Below are 23,430 nucleotides of genomic sequence, written 5' to 3' on the forward strand. Positions count from 1 at the left end.
AGTACCAAAACCTGGTTCAATGACCATGGGATTACTGTGCTTGATTGGCCAGCAAACTCGCCTGACCTGAACCCCATAGAGAATCTATGGGGCATTGCCAAGAGAAGGATGGGAGACATGAGACCAAACAATGCAGAAGAGCTGAAGGCCGCTATTGAAGCATCCTGGTCTTCCATAACACCTCATCAGTGCCACAGGCTGATAGCATCCATGCCACGCCACACTGAGGTAGTAATTGCTGCAAAAGGGGCCCAAACCAAGTACTGAATACATATGCATGCTTATACTTTTCAGAGGTCCGATATTGTTCTATTTACAATCCTTGTTTTATTGGTTTCATGTAATATTCTAATTTTCTGGGATTGTGGATTTGGGATTCTCATGAGCTGTACGCCATGATAATCACAATTATAACAAATTAAGGCTTGACTTATCTCGCTTTGCATGTAATGCATCTATCTCATATATCAGTTTCACCTTTTAATTTGCATTACTGAAATTAATGAACTTTTGCACGATATTCTAATTTTTTGAGTTTCACCTGTATGCTCACAGGACTGTCTGCCCTACTGTCTCTGAGCTCTTCAAATCTCTGTTATATTCCCATGTCTCTCTTCTTCCTTCACCCTTTAGTTACCATTCCTAAAACCTTAACTCAGCCCTACCCTCATTGGCTTTCACTTTTCAAAGCACCACCATCCATTCTTTCCTCCAGTCCTTGTTACTACCTGCCACTTTGCCCCTCCCCCAATTTTAGAGCTCCCCTCTTGACATTCCTCACCACTGTTTCTGCTAACAAGGATTCCCAAATGTTGTTGACTACAACACCCATAATCCCTAGCCAAAGGCCATTGCAGCTGGGGATGCTGGGAGTTGTAGTCAACAACATCTGTGGATCCCTGTTAGAGAGAACACTGCTCCCCAATCTTAACTTTAAGCACTATAGGGCTTCTCACGTGTCTCCTTGCTCCTCAGGCTCTGCCCTGTCTCCTCTGTTCACAGCTCCTTTTCCTTAATCTACCCTTTCCTGTTTCTCAGTTCTTTGTTTATTTTATGCCCTTTATTCAGCCAGCTTTTCCCTGGGCTCCCTATCTCTTATCTTCTCTATTTCCTAGGACTGTGTCCCAGTTCCCAGCCTGCCCCACAAAGGTACTCCTGCCCCTTGGGCCTGCATGAGGTTTGAATTCCAGCCAAATTCACTTTTCCTTCCTTCACAGAAATGGAAAAGAAGATGTCCTGACAGTTTGTGCCCAGAGACTGAGTAGTTCTTCACAAACATACATGTGAGCACTGTAAGGTATTCCCCTTAGGGAATGGAGCCACTTTGGGAAGAGCACCTAGGTTCCACCTCAAAGATAGGGCTGAGAGAGATTCCTGCCTGCAGCCTTGGAGAAGCTGCTGCCAGTCTGTGTAGACAATACTGAGCTAGATGGACCAATGGTCTGACTCAGTGAGGTGCAGTGGCAGCCTGTGAACGCGCCTCCGGGAGGGCGGCGGGAAGCACCTTTAAGAGTAAATTTACTAAATTAATTCAGGACTCACCTCCACTGCGGCAGCACCTGAACGCTGTTTGGAGCCGCAATGTGCTGCCCAGCAGCCCCTACAGCGGAGAAGCGCCTCTGCTACTCACATGGCTTCCACGGAGCCGAGCCCCCACCAGAGGCCAGGTGAGTGGTGGAGGTGCTTCCTTGCCATAGGGTCTGCTGGGTGGCACATTGCAACTCCAGATGGCATTCAGGTGCTGTGGTGGTGGAGGTGAGCACCGAATTAATTTACTCTTAAAGTTGCCTCCTGCCCCCCACCCCGGAGGTGCATTCATGGGCCTCCACTGGTGAGGTGATTCTCACAATGGAGAGAAACCAGACTAAGGGAGCCCAGCCTGGTTTCCCCCCATCGTGAGAACCACTGGGCTCCTGGGCAAGCCCAGATGTTCAACGGTGGTTAGCCCACCTAGGAACTGCTCCCCTAAAACGAGGTGAGCGGAGCGAGCGCTCTGCTAACATCATTTTACTGATTGTGTGCTGCCTCAGCTGGCTCTGCGCCGCTGAGGGGCATCTCTTACTCATGTGAGGCATCCTAGGACTTCTGGGGGCCAGGTGGCCCCCAAACCCCACCGCCCCTACCAGCTCCGTGATTGAGCCAGTAGTCGTGGGGGTAGCCAACTGGGTTGCCAAGGCTAGCCTGGGGATGGTCTGTGGGGAGAGCGGGCCAAGCCTGCTCTCCACGCAGAATCTGGTAAGGCTCTGCACACAGACTGTGTGTAGAGCCGAAGTATATAGCAGCTTTCTATGTTTCTATGTTCTTTGCCATCACACCATCTCATCTAATCAGTGCAAAAGGCTTCAGCGCCACAAGCACCGTATCTTGTATATTCTGGGGTTGCTCAGCATAATTATACATGAAAGAATGTAACTTGCATGCATGTGTGACATATGCTCAGGACTAATTTAATTTTTTAATGAAATCTCTGCTGGTATTGTACGCGTCTTCAGTTTTTGCATGAACAACATGTAATCATTTGCAATTTTTCCTGGGTTCAGGTTTCTAATTACCAGGCTCAGCTGCTTGATGTTCTGGAAAGTATATTGCCTTGCCAGGCAATCATTTACCCTAATTCAGGAGAAAGGACACTGTAGCATAAGGGAGGAACTATCCCAACCTCCTCAAAGTTATGTTTATGAATCAGTCAAGAAGTATTTTCTATCTGTACAAATCAGAGTTCTGGGCCAGCCTCCTGGACCTAATTTAAGTAGTTGATCCTGGAGCTGATGGCATTGCAGCTCTGAGAGTAAGCAAAGGAGCTTTGATTAGTCTCCTGCTTTCTATAAAACAAAAGCATTACAAGTCAAAATGCAAGAAAACGTTATTATCCCATCTGACAAGGGAGATCCTCACTTCTAACTGATGCAGATGTGCATCCAGGTGCAGATCCACACTGCAAGGGTTCACACAGGACCTATGGAATTTAATGGATTAATCTGCTGATGCCAGTGGAGATGTGCATCCCCACCTGGAGCAACTAGTCATGTCCAAGTACTGGATCAGGGCCAATTAGCTTTACCAGTCCGAAATTTTTCTCAATGGGTTTGAATATGGGGGAATAACGCACATGCAGTAAAATGTATTTTATTGATACCATAATATAAAGTTATAACTGACATTTATGAATACATCTGGAACATATGAGCCGTCCAGAGAACCATTGTTATGAGATGGCCTATAAATAAAGTTGTCATTGCATTTTAAAAATGAAATGTATCTAAAGGAATGATGTTTTGTTTAAATTCTGGAAAAGGATTATATAAAAATGTTAATAGAATTCCCAGTTAATGAAATTAATGGTGATGATTGGATTAGTGACAAACCAATTCCTAGACATTTTTGATTAAGAAATATTGTTAGTGTTTTCAGTCAGTCACCTGTATTAATTTAAAAAAGCTGATACTTTACTATTCTTATGCATATGGAATTTTCTGTTACAGAGACTTGTGGAAGTCTTCTTTTGTGTAGATATTAGAGAGACTTGTAGCACTCTGGGTATAGTTGTGTGTGTGTGTATATATATATATATATATATATATATATATATATATATATATGTGTGTGTGTGTGTGTGTGTGTGTGTATGTGTGTATATATATATATATATATATATATATATATATATATATATATATATATAGACACTTGCATCCAAGTCAGTTGGGTTTCATGTAATGAGTGGGATGATAGCATGAAGTGAGAGAAAGACTACTTGCTCTCTCTCTCTCTCCCTCTCTCTCTCCCTCTCTCTCTCTCTCTCTCTCTCTCTCTCTCTCTCGCTCACTCGCTCTCTCTCTGAATGTGTGAACCCTTTCAAACCTTTTAAGAGCAATCTCTGTAAAAATTGCTGAAGGGTGCAATGCTTTACTACGCATAGTAACACAGGAACATAGGAAGCTGCCATATAGTGAGTCATACCATTGGTCTATCTCGCTCAGTATTGTCTTCACACAGTGGTGCTCTTATCCCAGGAATCCAGGGCCGAAGTCCAGGGCCTCCACACAACCTGGGTGCCCCCAAATCCTCCTTAGTCTGTCCTGAATGGTGTGGTTGTGGTTGGCCCACACTGTGCTGGGCAGCCGAGTATAATTGTGATCTGTGCCCGGTGCTTTAGAGACAGAGGGGGAGTGGGGAAAGAAATATGTGGGATGAGAATATGTTAAGTTGCGTGTTGAAATTTTTCTGCTGATGCATATTTGCATTATATGTCTGTTTTATATTCTTACATTCTTGCGAGTTCAGTTGCTGTCTGTGCCCTCAAGAACCCTCGTGTTAAAAATACTGCATGTGTCACGGGGTGTGTGTGTGTGTGTGTGTGTGTGTGTGTAGAGGGATGATGCTTAACTTGCAGTGGTGGTGGGGCCTCCAGCAGAGGTGGGGGGCTCAAAAGGCCTTTAGGTCCAGGCTCCAAAATTACCTCGTTGCACCTCTGTCTTCACAGACTGGCAGTGGCTTCTCCAAAGTTGCAGGCAGGAATCTTCCTCAGCCCTATCTTGGAGAAGCCAGGGAGGGAACTTGAAACCTTCTGCTCTTCCCAGAGCGGCTCCATCCCGACGGGAATATCTTACAGTGCTCACACTTCTAGTCTCCCATCCATATGCAACCAAGGTGGACCCTGCTTAGCTAAGGGGACAAGTCATGCTTGCTACCACAGGACCAGCTCTCTTTTCTAGAAAGTGCAACCACTTTCAACTCAGTTTATTCATCTATTTGTCTATACGGATGTGGGGATGTGGGGCTGAGCGCTCTTAAAGATGTCTGTCTGCCTGGTGTTGGTGGGAACTGTTTATAATATCTAAATAGGGATGCAATGTGTTCACCCCCTTAAATTTTCAAGATGGACTACAGTGTGAAGTCCTCTCCTTCTTTGGACTCTTGTATGCTGTGCATGTGTGCTTGCTCACTCACTCACTCAGTTCTGCTAGGTCACAGGAACATAGGAAGCTGCCTTATACCAAGTCAGACCACTAATCCCTCTAGTTTAGTATTGCCTGCACAGGCAGGAGTCTCTCCGAGCCCTACCTGGAGATGCCATGTCATGCTTGGCAGATGCTCCACCACTGAGTTATGGCCCCATCCCCTAAGGGGAATATCTTGCAGCAGTCAGTACTCATCTAAATACAAATCTGGGTAGACCCTGCTTAGCAAATCAGGGGGCACATTTGTTCCCTAAGACGAGCTCCCCTCCCCATTCACATGCATTGACACCACTTGTACCCAAAACCCTCACTCCATTTCTGTCCCTTATACACACTCACATATCCCTCTTCCCCAATCTCAGATGCATCATTGGCTTATCTCTTTAGTCATACATCAACACGCATACCTTGGACTCTACTCGAAGACCTGCCAAAATATTCTGCACTTTGTCCTTGGACCTGCAAAAAACCACTAGGCTCCGGTTCAGGCTCCACTCTCTAGATCTACTCTAATCTCCAGTCCAGGCCCTGCCCAGCTACCCTGATTGTGGATTTCAAGAGAGTGGCAACTCACCTGCAAAGTATGGTACAGTACAGATTCCTATGGCTTTTCCCCATCACACACATTAAGGTCTATGTAGGGACGGAGCAGATTACTTTGCAAATTGTTATTTATAGTTATTTCTATGTTTGTATAGCGTGGACTAATTGTTTTAAATAAAGAGGCCATTCACACAATCAAAAGCTCTATTCTACCCAGGTTTGGGAGCTGTGTGTGCTCCCAGTTTTCAGTTGCGTGGAAGCAAGGTAGGTGGAAAACCCAGGTTGCTTTTCCTCCTTCCTTGCTTCCACACAATCACTTCTGCCCAGGTTTTTTCTTTTACCTTGCTTATACACAACCAAAAATTGGGAGCACACACAGCTCCCACACCCAGGTAGAACACAGTTTTTGATTGTGTGAATGACCTCAGTGGGTTGTTCACAGGCAGTCAATGCAACATCACCCACCCTCAGCTTCCAGTCACTCCACCCCAGTAAGGTTAAATAGTTGGTTTTGATTGTGAGCTCCCATAACGATAGGGAAAGCACATGTAGTTTATCACGTTTGCCCCCCTTAACACACACACACACACACACACACACACACACACACACACACACCCCTCTATGTCTAGGGTTGAGGGTAAGAAGATGATTATACCCTCATGCAGAACTATGCCCAATAATCCTGTTCAGACATAATGTTGTGCCTGTGTTCAGATGTCTGTACCCACATTTTGTGCGAATGGCTATACCTCAAGGATTCTATTATATTGGGAGGACATAAAGACATACGGTTTGTCTTGTGACTTTATTCAGAGGAGAGGATGGTAATTGAGGCCCACATTTAATGCCATACATCTTGCCTAACATTGATCAGATGTTTGAAACCTGCTTCTGGTTTGTAAAGTGATGTAGCCACTGATTATTTTTCATGATGAGCTGCAGCCTTGGTCATTTTTATCAGGGCAGCTCACCGTGAGTGAACCTTAACTGTAACCTAACTTTAAATAAAAACCTGCAGATAAATAAAGTTGCCTTTAATTTAAACCCAGATGTATTGAGTACCTGGAGTTTGTTAGATATACTTTGCCCCTCTACTAACAGAGACAGCTCCTGAAGTGCCTTTAAGTTGATCTATACTCGGCATAGCCTTACTCATATAAAAGGACCAATTGATTTAAGGCTGGGTTATATTAAGAGGTGCAATCAGTTTGCACTGATTTAACTAGATCAATTTTAGAATCAATTAATTTTATTTAATCTGGGTAATTTTAATATGGACAAGTGCTGAACAAGGATTTAAGGATGATGTCTCTAGTATGATGGGAAAGTAGGAATCTGCTATCAATGGCAAGTATTGATCTGGAATTATATAGCCTAGAAAGTGTGAAATTTTGAAACCAAGCAGAGCCAATTTACAGGAGTGACACTGAGTATGACCTACAGTCTTGCTGCACTGCACCACTCATACATAGGCAGCCAAAAAGCCCCAGGCTTGTGGTTTCTGATAGGCAGCTCATGCAGATCCAGAGCATGGGGTCCCGATGGAGACTCTTGGAGCCCATACCATGGGGATTTTAAAATATCCTTATGGATGAAAATATAGCTGGGTGTGTGAGTCCAAGGTACTTTTTAAAAAAGTTGCTATTGGTTTCTTGCAACCTGATTCTGAAAGGGCTCATTTCATTATATTATGTTTCTTAAGGAGAGGTCTACCAACGGCTACTAGTTGGAGGGCCACCTCCAGCCTCAGAGTAGGATCTGAGTAGGATCATCAGGATGCCTCTGAGTACCAGTTGCAGGGGAGTAACTGCAGGAGAGAGGGCATGCCCTCAACTCCTGCCTGTAGGCTTCCAGAGGCATCTGGTGGGCCACTGTGTGAAACTGGATGCTGGACTTGATGGGCCTTGGGCCTGATCCAGCAGGGCTGTTCTTATGTTCTTATATGTGCACCTGTCTGTATATTGATTGGCTGAAGAAATTGTGACTAATGTACTTAAAGGAAGTGCTGTCTTCCTTTATATCTTCACACCGTCTGATACTTAGTAATGTATTCAGAGAAATGGAACACAGGAAGTTGCCTTATACTGACCATTGGTCCATCTAGTTCAGTATTGTCTAAACTGACTGGTAGAGGCGCTCTCACCCCTGGACTTCAGAGCTGGAGTCCAGGGCCTCCGCAGCCCAAATCCTTTTTAGACTGTCATGGGTGGTGTGGTCGCCCAGCCGAGCTGCATGATGATGCTTAATTTGCAGGGGAGAGGGGCCTCCAAAGGCCTTTAGGTCCAGGCTCCAAAATTACCTAGGTCCACATCTGCTGACTGGCAGTGGCTCTCCCAGGTTACAGGCAGGAGTCTTTCCCAGTCCGACCTGGAGATGCCAAGGCATGAACCTTGAACTTTCTGCATGAAAAGTAGATGTTCTACCACTGAGCTGCAGCTCCATGCCCAGCAAAACTGTTTACCCAAACCCATCCCTTTCCATATTTGTTTGTTTGTCTGTTTGTTTAAAATATTTATACCTCGCCCCTCCAGTGCAATACTGCTTGGGGTGGCTTACAACAATAAGATAGACACAGATACAAGTAATAAATTTATTTATTTATTTATTTATTAGTTTGAAAGTCAGATTAACAACAATTATTAGGTTCAAATTAAAACTGAAAATTATAAAAAGCTAAAGAACCTACCAGATATAACAAAATAATAATGATATTTCAAAGCCTCCTTTAAAAGGTGTTTTTAAAGATGTTTTTTAAAAACACTGAGGGAGGGAGCATGGCGAAGCTCTTCAGGGAGGGCGTTCCAAAGCGGAGGGGCCACAATCGAAAAGGCCCCATATGAGCCTGCTGGAGCACCCCATTCAAAGTCTTTTTGATTGTGTTCTGCCTTGCTACCTAAATGTCAATGGGAGGAGACTTTTGTGACCACAGTGCCAAGGAGATAAACTTGTTTACCTATTTGTTCACCATTCAGTGAGTAGTTCTGTCCTACCTACCTACCTACCTACCTACCTATCAATCACATTTATATACCACCTGATATGTGTATCTCTAAGGTTAGGGCCATGACATGTCCTTTGAAGGGAGCTTTTGGCTTCATTTAACTTGCTTTTCTCTGTGGTTCTCCATATTATTTTAAGAGTGGTTTTACATCTGATGTAAACTTAACTGTGGCCCACCTTGAGAATCTTGATAGAACTACAAGATATGGAGGGTATTCTCATGATGACTGGAAAGCAGGCTCAGCTCCCTTAGCCTGCTTTCCAGTCATCGTGGGATCCAGCGGGGCTCACAGTGGTTAGCCCAGTGGTTCCAAAGTGGGTAATCCGCTAAAGTACCCCTCCCGTTAAACAAGGTTAGCGGAGCGAGTGCTCTGCTAACTCCGTTTATTTGATTGTATATTGCTGCGGCACGGCTCCGCGCCATGGCAACACACAAGGAGACCCCCGCCCCCTGGGCTCGGGGGTCTCTCCAGGATGCCCAGCGTGCTTGTGTGGAGCATCCTGGAACTTCCAGGGCCTACATGGGCCCCGATCCCCGCACCCCCACTGACTCTGTGACAGAGCTGGCAGTCATGTGGGTGGCTGATCCAGCCACCCAGGGCTGCAGGAATGATTGTCTGCAGGGAGAGAGGGCTAAGCCCACTCTCCCCGCAAACCCCCTTCCAGCAATTCTCACTGCTCATGAAACTGGCCTCATGGATGTTTAACAAATAAATAATGAATAAACATTATCTCCATGGCAGTAAGCTTCACATGCCATGAAATTTGCTTGTTCAGGCTCAGTAAGTTACTCCATGCCAGATTTTGAGGCAACTGGATGAATAATTTAGATGTTTTTGCCAATAGTATGTTTAGGGTATGATGGTGGTAGAATGCTGCTTTTAATCCTAAACCCTAATGCGACCCTAATGGAACATAGGAAGCTGCCATTTACTGAATCAGACCATTGGTCCATCTAGCTCAGTATTGTCTACACAGACTGGCAGCAGCTTCACCAAGGTTGCAGGCAGGAATCTCTCTCAGCCCTATCTTGGAGATGGCAGGGAGGGAACTTGGAACCTAGATGCTCTTCCCAGAGCAGCTCCATCCCCTAAGTGGAATATCTTACAGTGCTCACATGTGGTCTCCCATTCAAATGCAAACCATGGTGGACCCTGCTTAGCAAAAGGGACAATTCATGCTTTCTATCACAAAAACAGCTCCCCTCATTTGAAAGGTTTAAATATAACTTCAGCTTCAGGTAAGGTTGTGTGTTTAAGTCTCATTAATTTAAATCAAAGACTTAAACACATAATCACTTTTAAAGTCCTACTGAATTCAGAGGTGCTTAAAATTTACTTAATTTCAGATGTACTGCACAGTTTCTGGTTTGAATGTTTAGATTCTCAAGGTGTTGAAAATCTGTGGATAATTGTGTATATTGCGATAGCACTAATATATACTATGGTTGAAAAGTAGGTTATTCAATAAATAAATAACAACTCTTGCCTCACATTCCTTTTACAAACGTGGCATACTGATTGTGAAAAGGCAAATGAGGTTGGTTCTTTTAAAATTAGAACACAGGACTGAACTGTAGCAGGTAAATACTTGGCTTCTACCTTGCTCCATTTGATTCTAGAAGCAAAAATGCAGAACTGTGGTCTATGATTTATTTATAATGGAATTGTTCCCTGCCCAGTGGAACATTTCAGAAGCCTATCCACTCTCCTTTTTCCATTCTTAAAGACACCTGTCAACAGTATCCGTAAACTAACCCTCGCTGTACTTCAGTTCGACCAACAGAGGTCGCTAAACTACCATATGGATGGAGGTAAAAAGCCACTAGGCTTACCCATCCAAATGCTCTCAAACACCTTTCCATCAAGTCATATTGCATTGTTTGGGTTAAGTTAAAGTAGAAAAATGGCACTGGAATTAAGAAAAATGCACAACATGGCTTTGGGGGCTCTTCTCTGCAGAAAAGACAATACCATTTTCACAACATGGCTATTTTATATTGGAAGCAAAAGGGTGCATGAAAACCAATTAACATGAGGATTCAAATTCAACATCTTCAAGGGCTTTTTTAAACACTAAAACATGTTGAACTAAAATATATGTTCTATATTTTGCAGTGCTCAAATCCAAGCCAGGGAGAATAATGCTCACACGTCGGGATAGAGAGAAAAACCTAAAAGACACAGAACCAACTCTCTGAAAGTGGTGGATGAACGCAACTCCCTGTAAGTTAAGTTCATTTTTCAACAAGAGCAACAATGAAAACCACTATAAGATGCCGAGATCTTAGCAAAATTGGCTGATAATCTTTCCATTTAGTTCTCCCCCACCCCCTTTTGTTCTTTCTGGACCTGCTCTCATGCCTTTCTCAGCAGTCTGACAATTAAGCATGTGAAGCTTTTGCAAGGGCACAGAAATAGTGACAAAGAAGCTTCAGCTGCTAAATTATGTGTGCCTGGCTGCTGTGAAAAGTGAAAGAGAAGGACAGCTCAGCAAGTTGACCAGTCCGCATGGAATACTCATCTTTTTTAAAGGGAGTGGGTTTTCTGGGTCCCATTCACATAAACTTTCCAAGAAAATAAAAACCCATTGGAATGTATGGGAAAATGCAAGCGTAAAAGGTCTTTATTGCCAGCAAGATGACCACGATGATCATGCTAGAAAACGCTTCACCTGTTAAAGCTCCATCTGCCACACTGATGTTAATGGTAGATTAGGCCTGCCAGAAAAGAGGTGATAAGTCCACTGTTAGGTTTTTGGTGTAGTAATCTGCCACTCTTTAGAGGGGAATCCTTTTCTACAATATGGATGCCTGCATTCTTCTCTGTTTTTTAAAATACCAGATTTAGGCATCCAAGGAGTTATTTGCACATGGCTTCATGCTGTGGGATAAATATTGAGCGAAGTCACTTCGAATCACACTCGCAGCATTGAGGGAGGCAGCCCCTCCCCTCTGCTCTTGGGTTTTGTTTTGGTCCAGTTCACATCACATGCGTCCGTGTTTGCCTTCTAGCCAATGCGGGGGGGGGGGGCAGGGAGAGAAACTTTCTAAAGAGTGATATCTGCATTCCTAAAGAGAGTATCCCTCTTATCATGCTAATGATTCTACATCAGTGCTTCTCCCTATTTGCTCTGGCATTTTCAGAAAAAGTAGTTTAAAACCAGCATTTTAAAAACCCGGAAATACCTTGAGATAAACTAGAATTCGCAAGACAAAACCCAATTTGTGGGTGGAGTGGGACCAAGGATCTTGAAGGGACTTCGGGCTAAGTTTGGCTGGTGTGTGAATGCACACACTCTCTTCCAAAGAAGATTCGGGGTAACAGCCTGTCTGTAAAGCCTCCAGGAGGGGAATCCTAGATTTGGAGGACTATCACTTCTTCTGAGGGACTTTAGAGCTAACTACATATTGCATATAGTGCCATATTGTCCATGCACATACAAGATCTAACTTTTTTTTAAAAAGCAGCTTGTGGGGAGGAAATTTGGAGCTCCATGAGGCGCCATGCACCCCCCCCCACTTTGCCTTGGTCTTTCAGCTGGACATTGAGCTAGGGAGGGATGCATCCAGGCAGCCTGCTTACTTCAAAGTGAGAGTGACCATTCTTTTTTGGGGGGGCCAGTCTAGATATGCTTTGGTGGTCTTTTGTACTAGTTATGAACTATAAGATTTCAGATCAGTAGAAATTCAGCAGCTGCAACTTTGTTCATCATTCCATTGCCATGCAAGAGAATGCTTCACTTGCTGATTTTTGCCTGATTCGAAGGCACAGAATCTCTGCCCATAACAAAAGTAGCAACTACTAAAACTAATAGAGTATTGTAAATTTCAAATTCAGAAGTATGATTGCTAACTTTATTGGGCCCTGATTCTCTTTGTGCCTTAAGCAGCAATCCAACATACAAAAAACTTGTTAGGAAAAATGTTTCTTGGCAAAGTGGTGGGGAAAGCTTTGCCAGAGAAATGTTTCTTTATCAGAGCTGCTGCTGCTGTGGCATGGGAAGCTATAGTCTCTGTAGCTGACATAAGTGGCTATGGAGGACTTGTGTGTGTTTGCTGTATTTCTGTTAAATGTGATTCGGGGAGGAGCTGTTCAAATGGATGAGATGAATGAAAGTAACTTCATTAGTAAATGTTCGAATGGATGAGATTAATGAAAGTATCTTCAGCAGGGAAGTGGCCATTTTTTATGCCCCTGCTTTCCCCAGAAAGACCTCCATGCCATTGTAAAATATGTCCCTGAGGGTTCTATAGAACTCAGGGACATATTTTTGGGTGGCACAAAGGGATCCCTGGGGAAGGGAAGGGTGTCAAAAATTGCAGTTTCCCTGCCATACCAGTCTATTTAGTCAGGAAGTTCTGTTTGACTGCTCTCTCACTGCACCAGCATTTTCTTGCTCAGAATGTCAGCCACTAAAAGTAACTAACAATATTGCTGGATCTAATATTCTCTTTCATGGATTCACTGGCTGGCTTGAGGCATACCTTATGACATACCTTCCAGATTTCCCAATCGTAAAATGGGACAAATAATGCCAAACTGAAAAACTTGGTATAGATACTTTAAAAAGGCTGACTGTGGGCTCTCTCGCTCTCTCTCTCACTCGCTCTCTCTCTCACTCGCTCTCTCTCTCAGCATCATTTTTGAGATCATGGAGCCTTTTTAAAATTTTAATTTTTTTACATTTTCAGAATTTTTGTCTGCAATGGATTCTTGTGATTAAAATAAGTAGCTGTGAGCCAGAGGCTGTTCTGATACTAACCTCTCTCTGATACCAGAGAGAGAAATGTGTGTTTCCTTCCATGTCTCACATAGCATCTTCATGCCAAATGCCTCTTATAAAGAAAGTTGGTTAAAAGGTTTGAAGAAGGGGAGCTTGCTTATAACATCTAGGTTCTTAGACAGCAGGCTGGGATTTTGCAGAAAAGGTTGCAGTATGCCTTCAAGAGGAAGTGCGTATCCTGGGGGGGGGGTGGCATCTGTGGCAACTAGAAGAAGACTAGCAGAAGTGGGCTCCTTCCTCTCTCTCTTTGAGGGGCTCTGCAAGCAAGAGCTGTAAGAAGAGCTACCCATCTGGTCTATGGCTAGGGCAGAAGGGCCCTTTTGCTATGGAAGAGAAGGTGACAGGGCTCGAGGGAAGGGAGTGGTTCTTTTGCAAAAAATAACCTTTACCACCTCTTCATCTATAATTACAGAATCTGGAGTGCAGCAGATGATGCGCACAGGAATCTCCACATTCTCACCCACGTAATATATGGTTGGCATGAGATTGGGGGTGATGGAGATTAATTTTAGAAGGGACAGCCAAGTCCAAAAAGTTGGAGGAATGCTGCTATAATGATATGCACAGAGAGAGAGAGAGAGAGAGAGAGAGAGAGAGATGTCTGCGTGTGCCAACCTAGTAGCTGCCATGTAATTTAACACTGACCTAGAAAGGCTTGATGCACAGAAGACGTTGGCTTTCCACTTAGCACAACTAGAACTAGATGGGAGGATCAAGCTGCACAGTGAAACTGCTTGGTGGGGTGGGAGTTGCTATCTACCTTGATTATCTACCACATGCCTCTCTTTAGTAAGTACACAGCTGCATTCCAAAAGAATGTTTGGGTAACTTGCTTCCCATGGGCCCAGCTGACTGGAGAACACTGTACACGGAAAAGCAATTATAGGCCCCCTTTTTGTATGCGTTACTTCCTGATCTTAAGTAATGTTCAGAAGCTGAAATGATGACCATCGGACTCCTGGTTGTCTCTCGCTTCTGTGGTATTATCTATATATCTATATGGGGCCAATATGAGTGAGTTGAGCTGGAAGATAAGTCTCCAGCTGATGTACTGCTCAGTAAGCCGTGGATCTAAGAGAGATTCGCGCTTGCTGCTTCCGAGCCACTCACCAGTCGGGCGATGCTAGGAATGATGGGAGTAGGTCACAGCTGCGATGACAAAATACATCAGTGGCACGGAGGAGCCTGTTGCTAGCAGATTGACTGATGAGTGGCTCGGCTGCAGTGAGTGTGGATCCCTCTCCGATGTGGCTTGCTGCGTAGTGTGTCAGTTTTCATTTGTAGAAGCGTCATTTAGGTATTATCCGTAGGTGTATCCCACCTTTCCTCAAATCAGATGGAGACAGGAGTCTTGCCTTTCAGTGTTTGAATCTGGCAGTGCTAACACAGGTACACAGCTCCATTCTAGTCAACCCTCTGCTGTTCTCTTGTCACTGATATAACAAAGTTGTTTGGCCACTGATTTCCATAAAACACAAGCACCAGTATAGGATCAAAAGTCTTATGAGGCCTCAGGAGCGATGGGATACTACCATTGTTAACTCCAGCTTATATATTTAGCCACTGAAGTGTGTTTCCATTACTGGAGCCACTTCAGACTTGCAGAAATGGCATGTGGTTTAGCTCTTCCTAGACTGTACTGCTTCAGAATACAGGCTGGGAGTTGCATGTCTGAATATTCCCCATGTTACAGAATTCTGTGTGGAAAGCTTGCCTGGCAGAGAGGCTTTAAGTGTAGACATATTACTAGTATGCTTTCTGTGTACAGGGAGATTTTCTTAACATGGTGAGCAGAGCATTCAAATGTGCAACCCTGCAACCTGAAGTGGTATTGTCCAGGAATGACTCAACTGTGTGATGTTCTGGCCTTGAGAGCATCATCCAGTTGGAACTTAAGCATCTTATTACTGTGGAGCAGGAGATTTTTTAATGCCCCCCACATTTAGTCCTCTGCAAATATGTTCATGGGCAATGAGGAAGAAAATATGACTGGCACTTTTTAAACCTCCAGTAATATTTATATAGTTATCTCAATAATTATCTTATCTATCTAAAAAGTTGCTTGAGCCTCACTCACTCACTGGCATGAAATTCCTAAACCATAAAAGATAGAAACATGCCATTTTCACAGGTAGATTCCAGATCTTGACCAGACTATGAAAAAAGGTTGAAAATCCCAGAAAGTCATTTCATTAATGTCCCAGAAAATGCAGAAAAACTCTTCCATCGGAAAAGCATGGATTAGCATTCGGTTCTCAAACTTAGGTCCCCAGATATTGCTGAACTTCAACTCCCATAATCCCCAGCGGAAATGGCCAAAGGCCCTTGTGGCTGGGGATTGTAGGAGGAAGTCAAACAACATCTGGGGCCCTTAGTTTGAGCCCTGGTTTAGAACAAACTTCGGCAGTTTTCTCGAGTACTTTAAAACTCAGAAAGTCCGGGCTTTGTGGTCCAGTTGGTATGCCTGCAAACTGCAAGCCATTTTACTAGTATTTACCTCTCCATAGATATACATATGGTCAAGAAGAGTCAGTGTGGGATGATAGAGCGGCATATGTCCAGCTATTCTTCTTAGTAAAATTAGAAAAGATTAGGGAGAAATATTATAGCTTGCAATCAAGAAATTGCATTCAGGATGTACTTATGTGCTGGGAAATTTCACACACACACACACACACATATATATATGGATGGCTCTTCTTCTGTAGGCAAGACATCCATTGTGAAGGCCGGAAGGCCTCATTCAGTTGCTAGAAGCCAACTTACTATGGTGAAGAGGCCAAGCTGCAGTGATCCTAATAATCAGTGTAGTCACAAACCAATGACATGCCGGTTACTAGGGCCATTGTAGGATGGCTAATGCCCAACCCACATCATGTGTGGTTTTTGACAAATACATATTAATAATATTTAAAAATTAAACCATGTATTTGGCAGACTACTATTGAGTTCCAAAGGAATACATCACACAGGTTATCTACAAAAAGGTTTAATTGAAATACCTGTATAAAAAAATATGTTCTCCATACATTTCACACTGTTAAACAGAGGGGAAAAAAATCCAAATCCAAGCTGCATAAATGCAACCAGATCACAGAACACACAGCTATTAAAATAAATTAAAGTTTATGACTCTGCCACTCTTCCTTCCAGAGCCAATGCACAAAGACTGTACAATGTCAATAATTTAAAACCTTTCCAAACAGCATTACTTTACAGTTCTGGTATGTAAATAACACCAGACAAAAGGCATACTGACTAACTTTTAAAGTCATTCTAGTTCCCTTAAATTAGACTTTGTACAACAATTTTCCATCTTCCAACCAAAAGTGAAAAAAACAGGTATGGTCAGACTTTTTTTTCCTTTTTAAAACAAAGCCAAAAGAAGAAAAAGGAGAGAGCGAGACAAATAGGAATGCAAAAACAAGTTGTGGGCCAACCATAAGAAGTCCCATAACAGGAGTGAGAGAGAGGAAGAGAGAAGCACAGTGTTGAAGAATTCTACTCAAATAAATTAGCCAAAATAAATAGCCACAGATGATACTGTGAGAGGTCTTCTAAACTCCAGACAATAAATAAAACTGTATAATACATGGGAAAAACAGAAATTTACATAAACACATATACAGGTATGGAAAAAACACACACAAAGTCCTTGAATATTGCATTGATTGTGCATTTAACATGCCCATACATACTTTTAAGACTTGCAGGTTGGGGGGAGTTGAGAAAGGGCCTTTTTTGTGCCCAGTGGTAGAGATGATGAAAGGAAATATGAGTGAGTGTTCCTGATAAACAGCTGATAACCTGTGCAGCCTATTTGAAATATAGTGTAGAGTAGCAGAGGTGGTCTTGGGGGCAGAGTGGAAGGAGGGCTGGGAAGGAACCAGGAAGGAGTGAAATGTCTGTGTTCAAGTATTCCATCACCAGTGGATGGGACTACTTCATTCAATCACTGAACATGTTCTCCAGTGCATCATAGGAGCTGCTTCCCTCCAGCACCCTTAGTGTCTACAGGGAACAAGACCCTATAATGTACTGGATCTTCTTTGGACATACACAGCTCAAAAAAGAAAGTCCCACTGAAGCAGCTTTCAAAAAGGCACTCAAAAAGCAAATAAAATCTAGTCCAGGCTCTATGAGAGCAAAAAGGTTTACCATGATATTTAAAGAGGTCACTGCTTTTCTTAATAAAAAGGTCAGTCTTTTGACTAAGTACTGGTCTGCAAACTCCCAAACATCAGCGTTTCCAAAGGAAATATCTCTCATTCCAAAGCAGAAACCAGAAAAATAGGGGAAACTAAAAATCAAGTCCCTCAGACAAAGATTCAGACTACAGAATAATGAATGCGGTTTTTTTTTCTAGCCCCTCCTACATATTGGCAGCAGCAGCAGCACTGTGGTCTTTATTTCTGCTTGTAGCTCCCCTCCCATTGCAAGGTCCTCAGTATTTCACAGACTCTCGTTGCTTGAACTTGTGCTAGACACATCAGTGTCAATGGTCCGTAGCCTTATGTCACAGTCTTCTGATTTCTCAACTTCTGATTTGTGCATCCATGGATGGTCGAAAATTTGCTCAAGTGTTGGTCTGTCTGAAGGCCTCAGGGAAAGGCACCATTTGATCAGTTGTTGGCATTCTGAAACACATGGAGAAGAGATATTAGGAAAAGGGAGAAGAGGCAAATCCCACTAAGAGTTAGAAGGGTGACTGCTAGGGAGGCTTTGGCACTTAAGCTTACCAGGTGAAATTCTTCTTCTGAAGTATAACCGTCCCCTCAAGATCTCTTCATCTTGTTCAAAAGGTATATCTCCACAGACCATGTCATACAGGAGGACTCCCAATGACCACACAGTTGCTGATCTTCCATGGTATCTGTGATAGCGAATCCATTCTGGAGGACTGTATACTCGTGTTCCTAAAATTCAAAACCCCTTATATTAGCCAAACTGAACTTTTCATTAAGACTGTGTTAAAGTAACAGGTTTTTTTTAAAAGCTCCATTAAATCCCGCCCCCCCCCCCACACACGGAAATTCTGGAGCCTAAATCTTCCCTCTGTGTGATATCATGTTTTAATTTGGGCCCCTTAGGTTGTGCTATTTTGTTACAGTGAATAGCACAGCTTCCCATCAGCTGACTGTTTACTAACATAAAGCTCCCTTTCCCTGACCACGTGGCGTCTGCAGCACCACACCAAACATAGACACAAAAGGACAAAGGGAAGGAGGACGAAAGGAGAGAGAGGGGAGGGAAAGAAAAAGGTGAAAGTCAGGTCTTTGTTACTATATATGGCTAATCAGCTTTAGACCATTTCAAAAGCATGTTAAGACATGTGGCATCCTCTTTTTAAAAGAAATTCACAATAAAAAAATGAGACAGTGAAATCTGCCTCTCATGTTAAGAGGCGGTTAGCAACTGCCCTCCCTCTGCACTGAGCTGTTACTTGGATACCAAATAAAAACTGGAATTTGTGATGCTGAAGGTCACATGGCCATGAGGCTCTAGTTTCACAACAAACAGATGTTAAATGCTGCAGCTGACTAGAGGGAGGGAGGAGTGAAAAAGTCCCTCATTTACATTAATCACATTCACCTTGAAGAGAGAAAAATCCTATCCCTCATCCATATGCAAAAGATGCTGAATACATTTCCAATAACAAAAAACTGTAGTAAAAAAATCAAACCTTCTTAAAAGGGGAGGTATATTTCTCCTATTCCCTCAATCTGCGATGTGAGATTTCTAAAGCGTAAAGTAGGAAAGACAGATTGGAAAGGGGGAAATGGATGCTGGGCGGGCGGGGGTGTCAAAATACAGAGAAATTAAAGACAGAGAAGCACAGATGGGAATACTGGCACCAATAAAAGCTTGAGTCGAATGTAAACACATCGCCCTCTAGGAAAATGCTTTTTTCCAAGGCAGGAAAAATATAAACTGCTGCGTCACTGCCTGGAATCGCTTCTATCCCTACGCAACTTGACGCCCCCAAACCACCTCCAGTGCAAGGGATTTAATTACCAGCAGATCCGTTACTGGCTGCTGCAGCAGAAATATCTTTTGTTGGTAGTAGGTGGTATGAATGTGACTAAGACAGGGATGCGTCAGTGGAAGCACTTTCATGGCAAAGTGCTTTCTGCCACCCATCGACACCAACACACGCACACTCACTTTGGGAATGGGAGGGGCACATACCATCAAAATCAGTGTAGACTGTGTCCTTGAGGATGGCTCCAGACCCGAAATCTATCAGCTTTAGCTCTCCTGTCCTGAGGTCCACCAGGAGGTTCTCATCTTTGATGTCCCTGTGCACCACCCCGCAGTTGTAGCAATGGCGCACTGCCTCCAGGACTTGGCGGAAAAAGCCCCGCGCTGTCTCCTCATCTAGGGCTCCCTTCTCAGTGATGAAGTCGAAGAGATCTTTCACCAAGTCTGGCCGCTCCATGATAATCAGGTAGCCGTCAGGTCGCTCATACCAGTCCAGCAGCTTGATCACACCTCGGAAGCCAGAGCCCACTTTCTTCAACAGGACTATCTCCAAGGGCACCATTACTCCGCCCTGAACGTGGGAGGGAGGAGGGGGGAGAGGAGAAGAAGAAAGAGCAAAGGAAGACATGATGAAGCTTTTGGAATACCAAGTGGGGAGGGGGAGGGAGAGGGGAAAATCCCCCTGCTTGGCCATTTGAAAACAAATCACACTTCAGCAAACGGAATCTCCAGCAGCAATGCAGGGGGGCTGGCAAGCTGGAGTGATGGGGAAGTCCACAGCCACTCCACTGGGTGTCTCTGCTGCTGCCGCAGTCAAAAGGGGAGGGCAAAAACCCCGCCAAATTCCCCCCAAACGTAAACAATAACAGAGGCTAGAGAGACAGCAGGATGGAGGGCATGGAAGGGGAACCTACACAGACAATAGCTGCCCCGCCATTATTTATGCAGGGAGAGAATAGCACCGGGAACGTTTAATGCCAATGCGCGGCACACGCACACACTGCACATAACACAATCCGCACACACAAATACAAACAATCGCATTCTTCATCTTATTGGATACTTACAATTGTGCCCCACTCGGTCACCCTCTCCTTCACCACATGCTTCACGGCAACCTGGAAGCAAGGAGAAAGGGCAGGTTAGGAAGGCAGCTCTGTGAAGCCGAGGGGAAAGAGATCTCGCCTGCTGCTCTCTGCTCGGAGCCTGAGGAGAAGGCTCGCAGGCTGGAATCTCCTGGGCCGGGCTCGCTCCGGAGTCCCGAGACTGGAATTTCCAGTCGCCCGCGGAGGTTCGGCTTCTACCGCGCCAGCCACACATGGGGGGAAGCAACAATAGCCTCGTGGTTAGGGGCGGACGAGGACGCGGGGGTGGGGGGAGAAGAGCAGGAGCCTCCTCTTACCGGCAAGCCATCTGCGATCCTGTTCCCGGCATAGACTGTGCCAAATCCCCCGCTGCCGAGCACAGAGCCCACTTGATAGATTTTATCGAACGGCTCCTTCTCCACTTTCACTAGAGATGGAAGGGGAAGGAAGGGGGGATGTGAGAATTATGTTGAAGCGATCTATTGACGGAACGCGAGGTACACAGGAAGCAATCTCACTCCAGAAAAGGAAAAAGCAATTGCTGGGCTGCCTTAGTCCTCAGGAATGGCAATCAGAATCAGGAATGGAACCATATGTTTTAAAAATAACCCCCCCCCCGCAATAAGCCACTTCGTGTGAAACTGAGCATTCTAGTTGCGCTTGTCAGTCCCCTTGCTTCCTCCCCATCCCTAAGTGAAATATTTGAAACGCCACAGCGTCCGCGATACCACTCCCATCTGCTTCAAGCCATGTTGTGCTAATAGGGAAGACACCAAAAAAATCCTTGGGAACTTTACAAGATCGGGGGATTTTCTTTTCTTTAACAATCAGAAAATCCATCCCGATTGCTGTGATTCTTGTTCCAACCCCTGCCCCCACCAAAAAAAAAAAAAAAAAAATTAGCCACAAGAGACACAAAAAATAGCCACAGCTACAGAGACATATCCCTCGCCACGCACATCACGCACCATCATCCTCCCCAGAAGGAGACTGTCAGGGATTGTTTACCTGGCTGGAGGATCTTCACTGGCAAGTGATCCATACTGGTTGGGCTGCAAAGGTGAGCCAGTGAGCCAAACTTGGAGAGTAACATCTTCCAAGCAGCAGCAACCACGAGAAAATCCTTCAATCAGAGCCGACTCCTCTTGGCTTAGTCAGTTAACCAGAATAATAACAATAATAAAAAAACTGCTGATGAGCACAGTTGAAAGGCCAGCAAAGCGGGCTCCCGAGAAGGAGATAAGCTTGTAAGCAACTGTCTAGATCTCGCCGATCGTTTTTGGACACCAGCACTTTAGATGAATTGATTTATTTTCAAAAGTAGAAACTGACTTCCGAAAATAAGCAGCAAAGGCAGAATCCCAGATGAAATTAAACCGTGTCCTTAATGTTTTGTTTTTTAAAAAAAAATTACAATGGTCTTTCGTTTCTTCTTCACTTCGCTAGTATAGGTTTTTTCTGATCAGTATTTAAAAGGAACCCACACAAGCAATGCTGGAGACTTGCGACGAATGTATAAAATCCACTCCTCTTGGAAGCTGCCGTGTGACTCTGAATTCAATCCAGCGCCGCAGTGAGGCGGTTGCCCACGAGCAGGAGCAGCAGCAGCAGCAGTAGCAGAGCCTCAGACTGGCACTGCTCTCTTCTGAGCTCAATTACACAGAGGAGCTGCCTCTTAACTCTCAATATTTTGGTGCGGGGAGAAAAAGGCACACATACACACACATACAAATATCCCTCCGCGGGGGAGATAGGTGGCAGTGGGGACACGTCTCGTTGCTTCCTCTCCCTCCTCCCCTCCGCCGCCCAGAACAGGTCCGAGAAGACTCAGCGCTCTCTTTAGCTCAAAGCTGGGACTGCGGAACCTCGCCCCGTGATAAATACAAAAGGGTGGGGGCTTGGAACTATTTGCTTATAGTAAGAGACGCGCAAAGTTACTGTCTGAAAATTCTCATCACAGTAATACACATGGGGGGGAGAGAAGGGGGGAGGCTCTTTATTTGCATGCGCTTTAGGAGCCGTCCAATGAGAGGGGCAGTTTTTCAAGACGACTATCGCGTTCCAGCCAGTCAAGGAAAGCTGATTTGTATATGCATAAAGGGAGGGGGGCTTACGGCACAGGGCGGGAATTCCTAGGCGCGGCATTCTCTCTGGTCTCCTGGCGGTGCTGAGAAAGGTCATTCTCACCAGAGTTGAGACACTGCGTCTGAAGCCCGAGTTGGGGGAGTCGCGGGTGGGGTCAGACAGGCAGCTGCAGCCACGAATGCCCTGCTGGGGTACGCATGGGGAGGGTTTGCTCCTTGGTGCGACGTGGGGATTACAAACTTCCCCCATTTAGGAGCCTCCTTCGACAGAAACCGAGGCGTACTGCAGTAGTAACTCCCACCCTCTCCCCTCATACCTCAGTCAGGAACTCAGTGAACTCGAACGCCTTGCGGAGATAAATCCACAGGACACTTGCTCCCAGTAACAGACCCAATTACCCTTCACAATCGGGCTAATAAAAGCTCACTGGATTACAAATGCGCAAGACCCCTCCCTCTCTCTTTAGGACCCCATAAGTAGTTGTATGATTTAGAGTGGGGGCGGCGGGAGGAGGAATGCTGCTGCTGCTGCATCTCCCATTCTTTCTCGTGAGACGTACCTTTCCACTCCACAGCAGGACACATCGCTTTAAGGTTGCGAGGGATCCTTTTTATTCATTTTAAGAGATCTTTCCTATTTTGGAAGAGTTGAGGCTTGCCCCACATGCCAGAGAGCATCACAGGTCATAAGTGGGTGATGGGGTGTAACCTTATTTGAGACGTGCTCCAAAGTGTCCCTTGTTATGTTGATAGCAACCATTAATTCCTGAAACGGAACCTCTTTTATTACCAGTACCATATTAAATTCTGCAGATTAAATCTGCAGTTATATTATACGGTGTCTAAGATTTCCCCTTCCCCCAACAGATATACAAAAAAGCTATTTTTTATGTTCTATGGCAGAGCTGGCCATGGAAATCCAGCCAGCCAGCCAGCCACAAAGAGTCTTACAGATAGCCAGAAACATGCACGCGCCGCAGTGTCTCA

The 23,430-nt window shown here is 44.6% G+C and overlaps 1 protein-coding gene across 1 annotated transcript; it reads right to left on the minus strand.

Moving 5' to 3' along the window:
* Window positions 1–16,265: 16,265 nt before the first annotated feature.
* Window positions 16,266–22,234, minus strand: PIM3 (Pim-3 proto-oncogene, serine/threonine kinase). Its single transcript, XM_053257906.1, has 6 exons — window positions 21,368–22,234; window positions 20,677–20,786; window positions 20,342–20,392; window positions 19,482–19,845; window positions 18,032–18,208; window positions 16,266–17,929 (listed from the first exon to the last, which is right to left on the minus strand). Exons 1-6 carry the CDS (start codon window positions 21,450–21,452, stop codon window positions 17,745–17,747), a joined length of 972 nt encoding a protein of 323 aa, XP_053113881.1. The 5' UTR covers window positions 21,453–22,234; the 3' UTR covers window positions 16,266–17,744.
* Between the last annotated feature and the right edge of the window lie 1,196 nt (window positions 22,235–23,430).

Source organism: Hemicordylus capensis, chromosome 5 (assembly GCF_027244095.1).
Source record: "Hemicordylus capensis ecotype Gifberg chromosome 5, rHemCap1.1.pri, whole genome shotgun sequence".
Taxonomy (NCBI): domain Eukaryota; kingdom Metazoa; phylum Chordata; class Lepidosauria; order Squamata; family Cordylidae; genus Hemicordylus; species Hemicordylus capensis.